General features: G+C 38.6%; 2 protein-coding genes and 1 pseudogene across 7 annotated transcripts in view; 1 reads left to right on the top strand and 2 right to left on the bottom strand.

Annotated features, from left to right (window-relative positions):
* LOC143027530 (large ribosomal subunit protein mL51-like) overlaps nt 1-19646 on the bottom strand; it is a 34332-nt gene that overhangs the window by 9333 nt on the left and 5353 nt on the right. Inside the window, exon 1 of one of the 4 annotated variants that reach the window (XM_076188821.1) lies at nt 6120-6257. The exons of 2 other annotated variants lie outside the window; for them this stretch is intronic. The gene's annotated coding sequence lies outside the window, so the exon portion shown is untranslated. One more of the 4 variants, XM_076188820.1, reaches the window with a different exon arrangement.
* Nucleotides 6554-19646, top strand: part of LOC143027532 (uncharacterized) — an 81599-nt gene continuing 68506 nt past the window's right edge. For all 3 annotated transcript variants that reach the window (XR_012966610.1, XM_076188824.1, XM_076188822.1), the window contains exons 1-2: nt 6554-6914; nt 10239-10782. Coding sequence is in view for 2 of the 3 variants with exons in the window: in XM_076188824.1 (XP_076044939.1) it covers nt 10476-10782 (307 nt within the window). In the remaining variant the exon portion in view is untranslated. The remainder of the gene's footprint in view (nt 6915-10238; nt 10783-19646) is intronic.
* Nucleotides 12700-18656, bottom strand: LOC143027439 (uncharacterized; annotated as a pseudogene).

Genomic DNA, 19646 nt, shown 5'->3' with positions numbered 1-19646 from the left:
ATTTGTGACTATAACAGCTAGATTTAGGGAAGTTGCTCACGCAAGAGTTGGTAACCGTAACCTAACGTAACCTAACCTAACAGAGTTAACGTTAGTTTACGGTTAGGAAGTCTTGCGCGGCTAGAGTGGACTTGGTTAAATGTAGCTGATCTAGCGAGACATTTTTCGAATCGTTGGGAAAAACAAACATGGCTACCGCTCGCGTTAGGCGGGACTCCGGCCCTAAAATGTGATTTTTATGTTTTTTTTTTATATTTTTTAAGTGTTTTTGTTCATTTTATACCTGTTTTGCAACGCGCATTACTCCATTTATTAGTCTTCCCCACCCAAAAACCCCGACTTCCCACACGTGCCCCCACATCATTCGGGAGATGTATGCATAAGTGCACAACTTCAATAATTAATTACTGTACAAAGTACGCATTTGCGACAGAAATTATGTACACCATCGTTCATATCACAACATTTCTCACCAGAAACACATAAGCCACATATCAAATTCTATGGTTGGGTGAAACTATAACTTGACCAGCAAAACTCCCCACTCAGCCAAAAGACTGGAGAGAGAGAGAGAGAGAGAGAGAGAGAGAGAGACAAAAATCAAAGAGAGAGCAAACCGATTGTCATTCAATGATGATTTAGAAACGGCCTTCTGGTCTATGATGAGTGATTGTAGAACTAAAGAAATGCTAGTGTCTTTCATGAAGAAGTGTGAAAATTTATGCAAGAACATAGCCCTGGTAAAAGAAAATTAAACAGCACAAATAAAATACCCAGGAACTAAAAAGTTTTCATGAGAGCCAAAACAACACTACTAAGGAAACTGTCAAAAATATCAACATGAGATACTGATATTGGAGAGAACATTAAGACAAAAGTGAAAGAAATAGAAACTAAGATGAAAGAATTGCACAAAATAGAGAGGCAGCATGAATAAGATAAACCATTAATGGCCATAAAAAACAATCCAAAATACTTATATGTATACCCCATAGGAAACTTAAAATCTCATGTAAAAATTGGAACACTGGAGAATCAAAATGAAGAACTAATTGAAAACTCAGAAAAAATTGTGAATGTGTTTGAAAAACAACACAAAAGTGTGTACAGTGAACAATTAACAGAAAAATTAATAGAGAACCCCAGAGAATTCTTCCAAGTAAATGGTGTAAATGCAGATACTATCAGTGATATTAATTTCAAGCCCAGTGATATAGTGGAGGCCATAGATGAAATAAAAATTGACTCATCACGGGGACCAGACGACATCCCAGCAGTGTTTTTAAAGAAGTGTAAACATACATTAGCTACCCTTATCACTTCAGAGAAAATCACTGGACAAGGGGGCCATACCAACAAAACTGAAAGGACTAATCACCCCATCTTTAAAGGTGGATCACAAGACCTTCCAGCTAACTACAGACCTGTTTGTCTCACCTCACAAAGGTGTTCTAGAGTAGTTGGGGTGAACTTTATTGAGAGGATGGGGCAGTTCCATCTGGAACAACATGGATTTAGAAAAGGACAGTCATGCCTTTCCCAGTTCCTAAACCACCATGACAACATTACAGATGTGAGCAGCAGAAGAAGTATTGTTGTGGTCTACCTGGACTTTGCAAAAGCATTTGAAAAGGTAGACCACAGAGTGCTCCTACACAAAGTGAAAAATATAGGCATCACTAGAAAACTGGGACTATGGTTCCACAAATTCCTAAATGACAGAGAGTAGAAAGTAATGGTGGATGGATCCCAGTCAAAAAGCTCAATAGTAATTAGTGGAGTACCACAGGGCTCTGTGCTTGGCCCACTGCTCTTCCTGGTCAGAGGTGACAGACCAAGGGGTGAGAACATCCCAAGTGTCCTTGTTTGCAGACGATACCAGGATCTCTCGAAAAATTACAACCAGAGAGCATTCCAAAAGATTACAAAAAGATCTGAAGACAGTATACAAGTTGTCAAGTGAAAACAACATGGTGTACAAAAACAAGAAATTTGAACTGATCAGATATGGACCAAATCTAAATCTAAAAGAGTATTGGTACACAGTGGTTGCAGAGGAAATAAAAACAGGAAGCACTGAGAGACCTGGAGGTGTGAATTAGTGATGACTGTGGCTTCCAAGCACACATAATCTGCGCAACTAGCGCTGCTCATAAAATGAGTGGGTGGATCATCCGGACCTTGAAGACCAGGAAACTTGAGCACTTACTACCTCTGTGGAAGACCCTGGTGGCGTCAAAGCGGGGAGTATGCATGCCAGCTATGGTCTCCACACAAAGTCAAGGAGATACAAGAATTTGAACAGGTCCAGAGGGTACTCATGATGTCAGTTGGGAACTCCCTGAATTACTGGGAGATATTAAAAATAGTCAACCTCTTCTCACTGTAGACACAGAGAGTGCTATACAGTTATTCACATCAGGAAAGGCCTGAAGGGCACAGCATCAAAGCTCATTGCAAAATGAATGATGTGATATCAAAGGGAAACACCTCCCCAGGTTTGGTTAGGATTTGCACGAGAAGTACCATAAGCAGCTGCTCCCAGGATCTTCAACTGTCTCCCAAGAGAGATGAGACCTAACAAGTCAGCATGGAGGCTTTCAAGAGGAGGCTAGACAAATTCCTGGACAACATCCCAAATGAGCCTCAAATCCTGTATAGCCCAACCTCATGAGGAGCAGCAATGAACTTGATTCTCGATCGCAGACCAGGGTATTTTTTTTTTTTTTTTTTTTTTTTTTTTAGAAATGCACATCTACACAATATAGCATTAGAAAATGAAAAATTAATTTTGCAAATTATAATACATCAATGTAATAAATATTTTTCTTAGAGGAAATAAAAAACTGAAAATGTTGCTAAGAGCTATGTACACATGAATGAAGTCACATTGACCCCTTTAAACATAATTTTCGTTTTGATTGATTCAGAGGTCAAAGACAACTATGACCTTGATGACCTCTAGAATTACAGGTACTGCATTACTAAATGCAGGTTAGGTTAGAATAGATGAATTTATCATACTTTAATTTCTTCGACATCTGCATCTACCACAACAAGGATGGCATTTCAATCTGTCACAGTGGCTACATTTGTTTGTGTATAGTTTATAGACTTTTTCTATTATTGATCTCCATCAAGAATAATGTGTATTATGTTGATGTAGTATGATTTACAAAATTATTATTGTCAAATTTTCAGAAGTGCACACATGTGATATAGCAAGAGAAAATTAATTATTAATTTTGTAAATTATAATACACCAACATAATATGCAATTTTCTTGGCAGGAATTAATAACAAAAAGGTTACTAAAACTGATTTATTAATTAATGAATTCACGGTGGTTGAATGGTATGTTTGTTTTGATACATACCAAGGTCAAAGAAATGAAAGGATGATAAATTTGTCCATTCTAACCTTACCTAACCTATCTAACTTAACCTAACCTATATTTAGTAATTCGGTACCTCAAATTCTAAAGATCATCCAGGTCATTGTCACAGATACTGATGGCCTGATTATTATTATACCCTGGCCAATCAACAGCAATGACAGAACCCCGTGTTCTCTCAAAGAGTCCAAGGAAGCCATATTGTCTTTGTAACAGCACTTATTAATGTCATCTGGAGTTGGAGAACACCCAGTCCATGACATGAAAGCCATTGTCTAACTGACATGGTGTATGGCATCTGGACTGTATCCTAGTGGCTTCGTTTGTTAGCAGAATTGCTTGTAGCAAGGTTTTTTGTAATTGATTTCCACCATGAAAATAATATACAGTCGAACCTCAAAAGCCTGGACCCTGAATGCCCAGACCCTCGTATGACCGGTCGAAATGAACAAAGGGTGGACTTTTCAAGCAAAGTTCCCTATTTGTCAGGTAGGTGGCAGCGATGGCCGTACACGTGTACTCAAACCCGGCCCAGTCAAGCCACCACCAGGGCTGCCGTTTCATAGAATTTTGTACCAAAATGTAGTAAAATAGTGGCATGTGGCAACTGCACAAGGACATGAGGAATTTTTTTCTACATAGCGGGCTGTTAAAAACATTTAAAAACTAACTTTTGTTTAAAAATCATAGAACTAGTTATCAAATAATAAATGGTACATCAAAATATGACTTTTATTGGTAATTGTGTTACTTATAAAATATTATACCCCAAAAGATACGTTTTTACAGTGTAGAAAAAATTCTACGCTAAAGCTTCAGCTTTCTTTTAGCACCAGGGGTACCGTTTCGTAGAATTTTGTACCAAAACGTAGTGAAATAGCGGCATGTGGCAACTGCACAAGGACGAGGAATTTTTTTCTACATATCAGCGGGCTGTTAAAAGCATTCAAAAACTCAAACTTTTGTTTAAAAATTATAGAACTAGTTATCAAATAATAAATGGTATATCAAAATATGACTTTTATTAGTAATTGTGTTACTTATAAAATATTATACCCCAAGAGATACGTTTTTACCGTGTAGAAAAAAATTCTACGCTAAAGTTTCAGCTTTATTTTAGCGATAATAATATAAAAAATAATTTTTATATTTTGTAGAATATGTTAGGGCATGTGGGCCTTATATACATTCAAGAATTAAAAAAAAAACAAAAAAAAAACACCTGGAACCAACATTTTGTCAAAGTTTGACAAGTATATCTTGCTATGAAAGTCTGTCCATTCCCGAGAAAAATATATGCCCCGGTATGGCAACACTCCCATTCTACACGGCAGTGCAGAAAACGCGGCAACCCTGGCTGCCACCACTGTCCCACGTGCATACCTTCCGATATTTACAGTGTATGTAATAAAAAATACAGTAGAGTACACTGTATGTACAGTACATTTACATGCCTGTATTACAGTTATTATTACAGAATTGTTACTATTATTATTACAGAATTGTTATTATTATAGTGTTAGAGTATTATATGTGTTTCTATACCATATCATACATTACCTATACGTATACCGCTACGAAAATCTACGGGTGTTAGGGCGACATTTTCGATGACCAGACTTTTGGCATGACCGTACCGCCCTTCCCCCCAATTAGTCCGGGCTTTCGAGGTTTGACTGTATTACATTCACATATCATAATTTACAAATTTAATATTTTATTTTCTAATGCCACATCGTGTAGATGTGCACAACTAAAATAAAACCTTGCTATATTGCATATGTGTACTTCTATACATAAGATAAGATAAGGCTAGGGCAGAGATATGGGAGTGGTGTGTCCTCAGATTAGCCATGGTGTTAACACCAAAATCTACCTACAAGGTCTACGAGGCCTAAACTAACCTACCTGCTGTGCAAGTAAAACGATATTACACATTTTTTTTTTCTTAAGTGGCAGAAGACACCACATGTAAGAACAAAGATGAAAGGAAGGCCACTCCAATCATGGCATACTGTCATGGCCCATGGGAGAGTCTCTGCCCTAACCCGCAATAGCAGTAGCACACTATTCACACTGTATTGACAACAATCTTGTCTTAATTTATCAAGATCACTTGGTTTCAGAAAGTAGAGCGTTACAATGTTAAGGAAACAAATCAACTGAAATAGACCACGTCTGCAGAACATTATATGATAATGATTATTGAATAGTTTAGTTTTCCGTGCACACATCATATGTAAAGTCCTGGAATAGGCTCGATGTTACTGACCAAGTTGGAACTATAAGCAAATCTAAAAATAAAGACATATAAAGAATTTCATAAAGGAGCTCGCAAATGTGGGTTCTGTATATGTATAATGTTATAATTATAATAATAGAATAGGTCATTATTATATTTATTATATTATTTTATATCCAAATTCTGTGAAGTCTAGCACCGGTCACTAACAAATTATCATAGCTCATTATCATACAATCATGACGATTTATTTACGAAATACCCAAAATTATTCCATAATGGTGAATACTGTTGTACATTAATATATCCTACGTGAAAAAATAAAATGCTCATTTACCAACAACGTCGATCAACCATAATACTTGCACCCCTGTTTTCCCGAATTCAACAACTGTTATATGGATAATTGTCTTATATGTAAAACCAACGTACAGTTTTTATCAAATATCATACACATAAATTTCAGTATACATGGTCACCTACAATGATAGACTCATTCGTTCTATTTTCATCCTTTGTTCATATTCATAATTTATCATCAAGGTCAGTCCCAACATTTCTTATCAGCGCAAATTAAAAGTCTAGAGATAGGCAACACCACTGATTTTTTTCTCGATACGATAACAATTATTTTCCGCATACACGTAAATTTCAATATATATGGTCACCTATAATTGTAGCCTCATTCACTCTATTTTTTTCTTTTGTTCAGATTCATAGTCAAGGTCAGTCCCAAATTTTCTTATCAGCGCAAATTAAAAATTCAACAAATTGATTGGCGATACCACTTTTTTTTCGATACGATACCAAGTATTTCCTATAGTGTCCAGCATCGTTTATTTAAAGAAATTTACAGAACAAATAATTGCCTATAAACATTCGACCTGCTGCTCTGACCTTCGCCTTTATTTCCTGCTATACCGTGCCATACCAAGGTCCTTAAAGTAGGACCTTGTGCCATACGATGTCGACAAATGGAAGGTTGATAACAAACGTGGTCTGCTGTCTCATCTTTTCTTCACCTTCGCTCTCTAAAATCATAAAATACAATGTAGATCGTTGAATGTCATCTTATTCATCTCATCGTCAAGTTATCATTACTCCTTGGTTCATTCATGACTATCTTGCTCAACCTGAAACCAGAGTAGGTTTAGCAGCCGTACGCACCGGATGGCTGAACAATGCCGGGTCGTGCACTGTTCAGAGTACTAGTGTACTATATAAGAATTTTTAGAATTTGTATATAATTGTGAGGATCTTCGATAGCTGGGTAGTATTGTGAGTGATTCAAGCAATGAAAATGAGTGATCTGTGTCATGATGAGTTATAGACTATAAGTGATCCGTTAAAGTGATGCGGATTTTTTTTTAAGTAATGCGGATTTTATGCGAAATTTGTGTTGAAGTGATGCGGAAACGTGCGTACATGAATCGAATTAAGGCTGAAAACACCAAGCATATTACCTGAGTCTGTAAATATTGCCATACTGAGTTGCCGCTGGCCAGGAAATTAATGAAAGAATTTGAAGAAAAACAATTATTAGCGGTAAGGACACACCAAATTGGCCATGCTGATTATGCAGATTTAGGATGAGGAAAATATATAAAGAAGAACCTTCTAGTAGTAAAAACAACAGAGGAAACCAACAATGCTACAGATATGAAAAGTGATAGTATACAAATAAGAGATTTGATGTGGTAATTAAGTGAAGGATTAATGAAAATACAGATCTCTACTTACAGTGAAAGTGGTGGAAATATTGTCATGAATTTTGAGAATGGGAATGGAAGAGGCAATGAAGAAATTCGGCTGTCGGTAAGATAATCGCAAAATGTGTAAAGAAAATCTAACCGAAGATCATTATTTGCAATGTCCAGAAAGAGGAAGACAAGGACAACATTATTGATAATCTAATTAGCAAGAATAATTATCTTAGATTCAAGGATCAGAGACAAAGATTGAGAAAATATTCACTGAACTTGCAGCTGGTGATGCTGTACATATTATTTTGAAATGTGATTCGCGGGTGAGGGAGTTGATACATAGAAAATCTCACTAAGTAAAATTAGAAAGAGGAGTGTATACTGTGAGAGATAGATATCATGATGTAATGTGTAAAGCAAAGGATAGCGCAGAAAAACCATGCTGGTAATCATAGGTCCAGAGATTAAAATTTTGTGGAGAATAAATGTATAAATTGTATGAGATATAAGAAACATGTGGTAAACAATCATACAATTGGTAAATGTGCAGTTCTAGAGTGAAATAAAGATTCGAGATATCACTGATCATGGCTATTAGTATTGCACATTTATTGGTCAAATGTGGTTTGTTAAATGCTTACTCAAATAATAATTTTTGATATTAAAAATTATTGTAGGTGAGAAATTTTATAAATTAGCACCAACTAAAACCTGGTGAACTGGATATGATAATGCTAAAATTCAAGAAATGACACCAGATACCGGTATACTTGTTCATTTTTACATCCTCCAGGAGGAAATAGAGGAGGTGGAAGAGCAGGCATAATTTTCTCAATATCATTCAAGAAAATTAAGGTGGATAAATCAGAAAAGGGGGTCAGTTTCGAGCATATTCAAATTGGTTGCGAAATTGGGGGAAAGAAAAAATATGTTTACAGACCCCCTCATAAAAATTGAACTTTTTTTTTTTTTTATCTTATTATTATTATTTTTTCAAGAGAACTTAAAATTTTACCTAGAATAATTGGATATGCATTTATTTGCGGGAAGTACTCGTAATTTCTGGGTCGATGGCAGAGAAAATTATGCAATGGAGTTCAGTGAAGTTATGGAATCTTTCAATTTAGTTAATAAAATAGAGAAGGCTACATCAGTTGGTGGACATATATTGAACTTATTCTTTTGTGATATTGAACAGTGAGCACAATCTTGTTCAAGAATTGTTGAAGAAATATCTCAAAGATGAGCAGTGCATATGCACGTAGCTTTCCAAAATCAATTTGTAAAGGAAATAAAACAAATGGAAAAAATACATTCAGAAAGAAAAGAATCTTAAAACACGTGTGTGTATAAATCCAGTAACCACAAAGTTCAATACAAAAAGAAATTAAAATTGTGCACATATGAGTTTAAATTTTAATGTGTTAACTGCTCTAAAATATACAAGATTGCAAAGGATGGATATGACAGGCCCCAATAGTTGAAAAAGTAATTATAATTAGAGACCATGCACCTTGGTTTAATGCTGACATCTGAAAGGTAAAGAAAGAATAGGTAGAAAATGTGGCGTAGGCTACGAACTGATGAAGCAGGGAAAGAGTATAATGATGCAAGAAATAATAAGAATAAGTTGATTCTTTAAAGTAAGCGTGAATATTACTGAGAAAAATATTGAAGCAGAATCAAGCATGAAAAAATATACAAAGTGCTAGATGATTTGACAGGAAATAAAATGAAGAGAATGTTGCCTGAAGGATTCACAGATACAGTGCTTGCAAATGAGTTCTTATACTTCTTTTATGAAGAGATTAGAAAGATTGTTGTAAATTTTAGAGTAGATTGTGCACACGTACGTTAATACAAACTTCGGAAAAGAAGTTATCAAAATTTGAGAAAGTAAATATTGACGCGAATTTTTTTTTTTTAAACAGGATAATACCTACTGTGGAATTTTTTGAAGACAAAAACTATTCTTAGAAATTGTTAATTTAAGAATAATGATTTTTCCTGTGAGTCTTATTGTGAAGCCTATGGGAGTACTTTGGAAACAATTTTTAAGTTCCTATTGACCAGTATCTAATTCGATACACTTATCTAAGGTAATTGAAAATGTAATTTTGGATCAATTACTTGAGCACTTGCAATTGGCCTAGGCTCTATCGGATAACTAGTCTGCTTATAGACGACTTTTTTCAGCCGAAACTGCCTTAATGACAAATGTCTTGATAACATAATGGATGAAAGAGACTGCGGCGTACTAAATTTACTTGATCTGAGTCCCACTTTTGATACAGTGGTGCACCATTTATAACTAAAGATTGCGAGTCTATTGGCATTGAGGGAGATGAATTGAGCTTTTTGAAGAATTATCTTACAGTGTACAAAATAGAAGATGTAGTCAAACACGGAGTGTTTTATATTGAGAAGTACAATAAGGAAGTGTGCTTGGACCAGTGTTATTTTGTATTTATACTGCTGAACTATATCATGTGCTTGAGAAACGTAATGTTAAATTCATAGTGTTTGCTGACGATACTCAATTTTATTGGTCACTTAATAATGTAGCAAATGTAGAAGAAAAACTGAGTAGGGTAAAGGAAGATATGAGGAAGTGGATGGAATCTGGACAACTAAAATAGAATCAGAAGATATGATGCCTAATTGTGGGTAAGAATAATGATGTTAGGAGGTTTGATGTTGCTTTTCATCGAATTAATGATGTTGTGGAAGTACGAAAAATAATGAAAGACTTAGATGTTATAACAGACTGTAATCTATCATTGAAAGACCAAATACATAAGGTTGTGAAAACAGTAGCATATAATATAAGAAATAGTCTTCATTAGAAAGTGCTTAGATGAAACTACTACTAACATGCTCATTCAAAGTTATGTTACAGGTAAATTAGAAAACTGCAACTCACTGTACATGTTAGGAAAGGAGCTGCAAAGTTAATTAAATGTTCATCTTCGCGTGAACGCACAAGACCAGTTCTCAATGATTTGCTTTGGTTGTCAGTAAAAGCAAGGATAATTTAAAGGAGTGTCATGGTCTACCAAGCATTACAATTTGGAAAACCAATATATATCAAGGAATAAAAAAAAACTTTATGAAGATTCTGCACCGGTATTGAGACATGAATCAGCGTAGGTCATTTGAGCAGCGATATAACCTAAACATGGTTTCTAGAGCTTTTGAAAACGGTGCTCCAAGGCTCTATAACAAGCTTCCAAATTATATCAAATTTTGTCAAACTCGGAGGAGTTTCAAGGAAAAAGTTCAAGACTTGTTTATTTACGGAATCCTACGACCTGAGCATAGACCCTCTCTACCGTTGCTGATCAAGTTTGAGGGAGACTCTTCAGAGGTACTGACGATGGAGAGGAGCTTTGAACAAGTAACAAGTGATATTATACAGTCAGCTACACTACACATTGGTCAAGGTAGGTGAAGTGACAGGTTTATTGAAGACACAACAGCCTTCACTAGTTTATTTCTCCTCCCTCTCTCTTTAGTTTACTCTCAGTTTTTGATTAACACAAATGCCACATTGATTACAGAAGAAAATAAATTAGGGGGGAAATGAAACCAGGGGTGGAGGGAATCCAAGAGAGAATATCTCTTATGGACTTGTTGAATGGTTTTCACCTTTAGGGAGGAAAAGTATCCTAAGAAGAGACCTTGAGAGTGAAATATTACATCGTAGAGATATCCTCTGGTAAGTTTGAGTAATCTCCCAAGTCTTTCTTTTATTCAGTCTCTCCTAGTAATTTATTCATAGAACTGGCTAGATTGCTGTTAGGTGAATAGGTAAGAACGTGTTACAATATGTGTCCAGAAATGCCCCAGGTACTGAGTCCGAAACCCAGTGTTTCAATAAAAATAAGACAAATTTCTTTATATTACTAGCCAATTTCCTTGGATTCATTTATTAGTTCCCTTAGAAATATACGTGGGTATAAACAAGAATAAGTACAATTTCCTTAATAAGTAATTGCTACTTGTAGTATGATATTTACAATATCTAAGTGTAAATCTTTTTAATGACGTCATCGCCCCTCCACAGAAGCCGGAAAAAATGAGACATCTTTTGCAAGGGTGGAAAATAAATAACTGAAATACAGATAGGGCAGCAAAACGACGATTCTTCTTCGTGGAGGACTTCCTCTAGAAGCCCGGGGTACCTTTGGAGGCCAGGGTTCCTCTAGGGACCCGGGGTTCCTTTGGGGCCCAGTGTTCCTCTAGGGACCCGGGGTTCCTTCGGGGGCCAGGGTTTCCATAGGGTCCCGGAGTTCATTTTGGGGCCAGGGTTTCCTCTAGGGGCCAGGGTTCCCCTAGGGGCCCGGAGTTCCTCTGGGGACTAGGTGTTTCTCTAGGGACCCAGGGCTCCTATAGAGTAGTGGTTTCTTAGCCTTTTTCAATACCTGTACCCCTTGATATCTCAGAACATTTTCTTGTACCCCCATCCAATACAAATACAGTGCAAACATACGAAAAGGATTAGTGGTACAAATTTTGTTTGCGTTCTCATTGTAAATATACAGGTACCCCAGGTTAAGAACCAATGCACTAGAGGCCTGGGGTTGGTTCCTCTTGAGATCTGGGGTTCTTCTGGTGGGGGGTGATTCATATGGTGGGTCCGGGGTTCTTCTGGGGGGCCAAGGGTTACTCTGGCGGACCCGGGGTTCTTTTGTTGGCCCGAGGTTCCTCTGTTGGCCCTGGGTTCCTGGGGGGAAGCGGAGTTCCTCTAGAGGCCCGAGGTTCCTCTTGAGACCCAGGGTTCCTCTGGGGGTCCAGAGTTCTTCTGTGGGGTCCAGGGTTCTTCTGAGTGATCCGGGGTTCCTCTGGGGAGTCCGGGTTCCTCTTGGGGGTCCGGAGTTCCTTTAGGGAGTCCGGGTCTCCTCTGGGGGCCCAGGGTTACTCTGGAGGCCCAGGGTTATTCTTGTGGCCCAAGGTTCCTCTGTGGGGCCTGGGATTCTTCTGGGATCCCAGGATTCCTCTAGGGCCCCGTTCCTCTTGAGGCCCGGGGTTCCTCCTGGGGCCCTAGGTTTCGCTAAGGTCCGCGGTTCCTCTGGGCCCCCGGGGTTCTTCTGGGGACCCGGGGTCCCTCTTTGGGGTCCGGACTTCCTTTAGGGAGTCCGGGTCTCCTCTGGTGGCCCAGTGTTCCTCTGGGGGTCCAGGGTTCCTCTGGGGGCTCAGAGTTCCAAGGACCGGGGTTCCTCTGTGGGGCCTGGGATTCTTCTGGGGTCCCAGGGTTCCTTTGTGGGGCCTGGAATTCTTCTGGGGTCCCAGGGTTCCTTTGTGGGGCCTGGAATTCTTCTGGGGTCCCAGGATTCCTCTAGGGTCCCGTTCCTCTTGAGGCCTGGGGTTCCTCTGGGGGCCCAAAGTTTCTTTAGGGAGTCCGGGTCTCCTCTGGGGGCCCAGTGTTCCTCTGGGGACCCAGGGTTCCTCTTGGGGCTCAGAGTTCCTCTTGAGGACCGGTGTAGACGTTTGAGGACACTCCCCCAAAACATGACTCCCGGAGTCTCCTGAACCTAGTTTGAAAATACTCCCCAGTTAAATGAAACTAGATTGACAACACTCCCCAGTTAACTGAAACTGGTTTCAAATGACTCCCCATCAGGTTGAAATGACTCCCATTATTGGATGCTTGATTTTTTTTTTATTAAGGTTGCTCCCCCCCATACAAAAAAAAATACTAATTACACTATACATGATTACCTTCTTTCTTGAATTACAATGACCTATTTATTACTTATTACAAATTACACTACACACGGATAACTACATTGAAATGGTTGCCTGCGTTATTTTCAAGGTACACTGAATCCTTTAGGATTTTACTACCTTTCGGTCTATGTATATGCCATGTGTGAATAGATCCAAACTTTGCCCAAACACATACATTTACTTGAAACATGTTGGCTGCTGCAATAATCTCTGTAGTTGTTTCCCACACTTTATCCTCACACATTGAATCAACTTGGATGTTTTCACTGGTGGAAAGGAAATCACATTTCAAGCTTCTGACAACAGGATGTTGGTCTTCTTCTCCAGTGATAGCGAATGTCATGGAACGAAAAAACAAAACAATTTACATCACCTTTAATTACTTTGACAGCAAAGGGTTCACTTGTGTTTTTGAAAGTCTTATTTATTTTTCCAGAGGGACCAGATTTTTTCTTAAATATCAGACGTCCACCAGAGTTGTTGTAGATTGCTCGCTGTGTTCCAACTGTTATTGGATTAAATTTGTAGATAATCTCCTGTTGCTGAACCCCTATGATCTGGACAATTGGAGATGGTGGCTCTGACAGAGAAGTTGGAGATGGTGGGTCTGATGAAGAACTTGGTGGTAAAACTTCTGGAGCACGTTCGAAGAAGGGCTTCAGGTTGCATCCATTCACTTTATTTTTAAGGGGGATATTCGTGGATATATTAATGAGATAGTACAGTCCCTTTTCACAAACTTGAGCCACCTCATAGGGACCATCCCATGGATCAGTTTGTTTGCCTCCTTTTCTATCTGCTCTGCGTAGGTTGTAGCGCAGCACCTTGTCGCCACTTCAACAGCTCCCTTTGTTCTTAAAGGGCGAGCCTCTATCCACTTAGAAAAATAACAAACAGCCATCACAATGGCGACATGACCATTGGAGGACCTGAGAAAAATCACCATTGTAAATCATATACAGTGATATCTATCAGTTTATGCAAGTTCCTTATTATTATTATTATTATTATTATTATTATTATTTTATTCTAAAATAGAATATTGCATTTATATTTTTTTTATAAAACCAAACTCACTTTGTTAAGGAACATAGGTCTATTCCAATTTGGTGCATAATTTGAGGCTTAATTGAGATACTATGCAATTTCGAGTCAACTTTCTTGAATACTGTGCTGGATTTTTGGCACCGCAAGCAAGTTTTGATAGATTTCATTTACGTCAGATACAACTTTGCGCCACCAATATCTTTGCATTATACGATCGAGGACTTTTTCTCTGCCCACGTGTCCTCCCAAGGCAACAGATTCGTCGCTGTAACCAGATCCTCGGTGACTAGCCAGTACAATGTCAAGCTGGTATTGGCGATCCTTAATCACCCGAAGGAAGCGAACTTCTGCAATCACAAAAATAGACAATCACAGTCGCGCAATACTATATCTTTCCTGTTCGGTTTATGAACATACTTCAGACAGTCGTCTTGGATTGTGAATGTCTGACACTTCCTTCGAAAATTAGCTTTTTTTTTCCTTGTTTCCAACATGCACTGGATAATTTTTTGACCGCAGGAACTCTTCCACCTCGTCCATTTCAGTATTAAAGTCCATTGCAGCAATAACGAATGTGTGGTCATTTCAAACTAGGTTCATTCGAATGGGGAGTCCTCTCAAACTAGGTTCATTCGAATGTGGAGTCATTTCAAACGGGTGGGGAGTCGTCTGGAACTAGTTTCAAGTGACGGGGAGTCGTCTGAACCTAGGTTGACCTGACTGGGGGAGTCTTTTGAAACGGGGAGTCACTTGAACCGGCTACACCGGGGTTCCTTTGTGGGGCCTGGGATTCTTCTGGGGTCCCAGGATTCCTCTAAGGCCCCGTTCTTCTTGAGGTCCGGGTTTCCTCCGGGGGCTCAGGCTTTCTCTGAGGGGCCCGAGGTTTCTCTAGGGTCCGGGTTCCTCTGGGGGCCCGATATATAAGGAGATTTTTTCCGACATGCCCGCCATTAGGAGGGAGGGCTTTAAGTAAAATCATCCGACAAAGAAGAGCCGGTACGGTTCCGGAGGAATCTGAATTGGGATCTGTTGAGATACCCAGTACAGTCGATAACATTTCAAAAGAAGTCGCGACTACTATTGTGCCAGGTGACCACTTTATCGATTAATGGTATGAATCGATTCCTTTAAAAGTTTGGAAGAGAACTCTCTGAGAAAAAGAAGAACTAAAGAGGGAAAAGGAACGGAAAGAACAAGAATGTAAGGAAAAGGAAGAAGAACTCAAAGAACGAAAAGGAGCAGAAAGAACGAGAATTTGTGGAAAAGGAAGAACTGAAGAAGGAAAAATCTCAACTGGAAATTATCAACCTTATGGCACCAAAGAGGGTTGCCGAAGACGACATCGAGAGTTAAAAAAAAAATAAAAAAATAAAAAATAAATAAAGAATGATAAAGAAAGAATAATAAATAAATAAATAAATAGATAAATAAAGAATAATAAATCAAGAATAAATAAAAAATACTAAATAATTAAATAAATAAATAAAGAATAACAAATAAATCAAGAATGATAAAAAAATCAAGAATAATGAAAAAATAAATGAATAAAGAATAATAAAGAAAAAAAAAGCGTCCCTTCCAACGGCCTTTCAACCCGTGGTAAGAGAGGCTGCCATAACAAACCCCCCACACCCCGGCGTATGTGGGTCCCCTCAGCAGATATGACTTGCCCAACATCGAAACTCTGAGGGAGGAAGGGGCCTTCCATGATAGAGCTAGATGGAGGAACATGCTGTGACCACTGACAGGCATAACGCCTACTACTGGGAGCTGAAGTAAGAAGTAACAAGTAAGATGTGTATATATATATATATATATATATATATATATATATATACATATCGCTCATTCATTTCAACAATTACATAACTCAAAAATTGAAGATTTTGAGTTATTTATACAACTGAATTTACCATTTTATATATTTATTTGTGGTAAGAACGCCATAACTCTAGTAGCAAAACTGGCCGCTAGATGTCGCTCAAGGCAATAACGTCATAATTCCAAATTTATGTTTCAAATAGGCCAAAGCATGTTTATAATAAATGTGTTTTTTAATATGAGATGTTATGTACTACATTTAATCATGAAATAAAAATTCATTGCTAAGTACCTCGTTTAAAAGTTTATTTTGCTTCTCCTGAAAAGTAGCGTTTTTTGAGTTTGTTAGTGTTGAAATGAATGAGCGTATGTATGTACATATTGTAGTCTATTTTCAGTGATAAAACTGAAGTGATCATCCACATAATTAGATATGCAAACTGAAGACTTGGATTCCTTTTACGTAAGCCAAACTGCCCACTGCCCACTGTACCACCTATACTTTGAGGTTGAATAACAACATACATTGGTGAAGTATAAAGCGCTCCTCAAAAATTAGATATGAACTAGCTCTGACAAGGTATGCCTAAAACATGAAAATAAAGTATTATTAATCTGTGATCAGTGGTTGTCTAGAAATACTGTAAAATAAAACAGGAAATTGCGTTGTCAAAGTATGATAAAAATAATACTGTATAGCTAATATGTATACAAGAAAAAAATACAAAATCTAAATAAATAATTACTTTCTGAAACGAAAATTTACAATTATATTATGCAAACCAGAGTGAATTAAACTTTATTCTATTAATAGTGTGATATACTCTACCTCTTAAAACAACAGTAATTATTCTTGTGACGTCCTAGCGTGACCATATCACACTATACATGTATAGGTGTATTTCAATGTGTATTGTTTTTGATGTATAGTTATAAGTGAATGTATACGTACAAAACATAGATAAGTATAAAGAAGAGAATGCTTCATATATCTCCACGAAGGCGTGAGAGCGGAAGGAGAATGCGTTTTACACCAACAGCCGAACTGAGTACCTAATGTATACGTGACATCTCGCACGTGGGAATCCCGACCGCTCGCCCTGGCGTTGCAGGGTATGGCACCAATATGCCGACATTTCCTTTCGTGACGTGACGCGGTCGCTACTGTATAAATAAAACCAAAGGATGCTTTTCACGAGACTGAAAGTTTTAATCACAGTAATAAATCGCCCTCTTGCCGATCTTCGTCGCCCCCGGCAGTGGATTCTCTTGAAGTGACTAAAAGCCTACGTCAGGTCTTCGATTAATCTTTCCTGTTCACATACCTCATAGGTTAGGGTGTATTTTTGTGTGCTTTTTTATTATTATTATTACAAGCAGCGGCTTCGCCACACCTGCCTTCGACAGGTTGATTGGCTTCTGCCCCTTTGTGACTTTAAAATGTATGAAAATAAAAAAGGTTTTATTCAAAATTCTGGTTTATTTGGTCATAGAATCCACAGATACGTTTTGTTTCTTAGTAGACGGTTCGCCCTCGTCAGAGTAGTTTTCTGCGTGAAACCTACGTTCGGGCGACCTATGTTCTTCGTCGCTGTGTTCATCGCGCATCATCTTGATCATGGTCAAGATCTGATCCAACTTCTTGTTGTTCTTCTCCAATTTCTCGTGTAGTTCCGTATTTTCCTCCCTCAGTTTGTCCAAAATGTCCTCCTTAATGTCCTCCAATGAATCTCCAGTGGTTGACACGTAGTCGGTGTCGTAGTCTGCCAGAATCATCTTGATAGCTTCTTTTATTAGTCTGAATATGTCTTCAGGAATAGTGATTACTCCGTGCTCAACTTCCTCAGAGAAAATAGCCGCTGTGTCGACGATCGTCTCTTCTTTTGTGAAAAAAATATGTTGTTGGATTTTAAAGGCTATCGACCCATAAGGGGGTCATTAAGCGTGGTGTGAATCTGCGATCCTGTTTAATTTACCATTACAATTTCCACAATAATTCTGTTGTACGCAAATAAAACACTACTTTTTCAATAGGGAAACAGTCATTGGTCAATATATTTGTCACGTTTAAATAAATGTTGTTGAATCTGCAGTGATGTATAAGCGCCTGGCGCTGTGTGTTATATTTTCTGTAGTGTATGAGTATGTGTTTTATAGATAATGTAGTGTTGCAGGTGTTGCACTGGGGAGGAAATACACCGGTGCAGGTGTTTGCACTGGGTGATGTAGGTGGAATTCATCCTCAGCCTTGCTATGGCGATTTCCTCCCGTCTATTGCTTCTGTAGGATGTTGACCAGTCTGTTATGTGCTCCTTTTGTTTATGTGTGATGTGGAGATTGTCCCACTGGTGTTGCCAGTGGGCGTGTAATTGTTTTCTTACGATAGAATTGAAAGTGCCTATGTCTATAGGTATATCTGTAATAAAGTACTTTTCTAACGCAGATTTGGCCAGCGGGTCCGCTTTTTCGTTCCCGGAGATCCCAGTGTGGCTGGGAACTCAAGTAATACACTCAAAGAATCCGAGAAAATAACAAAATTACTATGTGTGTCAGATTGAGCATTTTCTATCGCTTTGGATATTCCAAAGAGTTCGGCAGTATATTTGCTTCGATTTCTTCCTTTCTTGGCCTTAGTGAGAGAGGTGTATTTTGCTACCGATGCTCGGTCTGGGCTGGATATCGGACTTAATAGTAGTTTGCAGGAGCCGACGATCTTCATGGGAACATCCTCTTCCACATGTGTAGGTACACGTGGTGGGAGCTCTGGGATAGTCGTGGAAGGAAGGTGCGGGTGCGTGTTTGTTTGGCAGATGGGTAGAGAACTTTGTCCTTATCGGAGTGCTTGCTTACAGCCTGTGTTTCAATGGTTCTGTACGTTTTCTTGACTGCAGAAGCATAAGAAGTTGCTTCGGAGGGACTAGTTGGGGTAACTTGTCTTCCCATCACACGCTTCGCTTCCGTGCTTCGTAGAAAGTGCCACAAGTTGCTTTCTCGGTACGAAATAATTTTTCTATTTTGAAGGTGGGACAATCTCGGGAGGTGGATGCATGCTTGTTGCTAGAGGGGCAGTTAACACATTGAAACACATTTGTAGAGCAGGCATCTGTAGGATGTTCGCCTGCACACTTACCGCACACGATCGTTTGGCTATAACAAAACTTAGCAAGGTGACCATATTTGAAACACTTATCACAGCACAAAGGGTTGGGGACATATGGTCGCACTGAGACATGGATGTATCCAACTTTGACATGGTCAGGGAGGGTTGTGGAGCTGAAAGTGAGGATATTAAGAGACGTGTTCACTCGCATGTTCTTTTCCCGGTCCAGTCGCGTTATGAATTTGACATTAGAATCCCTTCGCCTTTCATTTCTTCGATGGTACCAGACTCGTCCATGGTCATCAAATCTCTGCAGTGGATTACTCCTCTGCAGGAGTTGAGTGACTTAGGGAGGGAGGCAACAACATCGAAGGTATGAAACTTCTTGGCCGCAAGTCGCGTGTGGCTTTCCCAGGGTTGGTGGTAACTTGGAGATTTCCGCTCCTAGGTTTCCTAACCTGGTCAGTATAAAAAAAAAAAAAAAAAAAAAAAAAAAAAAACCAGACATTTCATCAGAATAAAGGGATTGAGATAAACCAATCGGGTTTGGTCAGAGTGGAGAAAAACATGCCTAGCCTTATCCGGGTCGATATTAGGGTCGTCAGTGGA

The sequence above is a fragment of the Oratosquilla oratoria genome, chromosome 8, assembly GCF_046742065.1.
Source record: "Oratosquilla oratoria isolate Oo_2021 chromosome 8, ASM4674206v1, whole genome shotgun sequence".
In the NCBI taxonomy this organism is placed as follows: Eukaryota; Metazoa; Arthropoda; class Malacostraca; order Stomatopoda; family Squillidae; genus Oratosquilla; species Oratosquilla oratoria.
The sequence above is the reverse complement of the archived record's forward strand: the minus strand, read 5'-3'. Positions and strand labels throughout refer to the sequence as shown.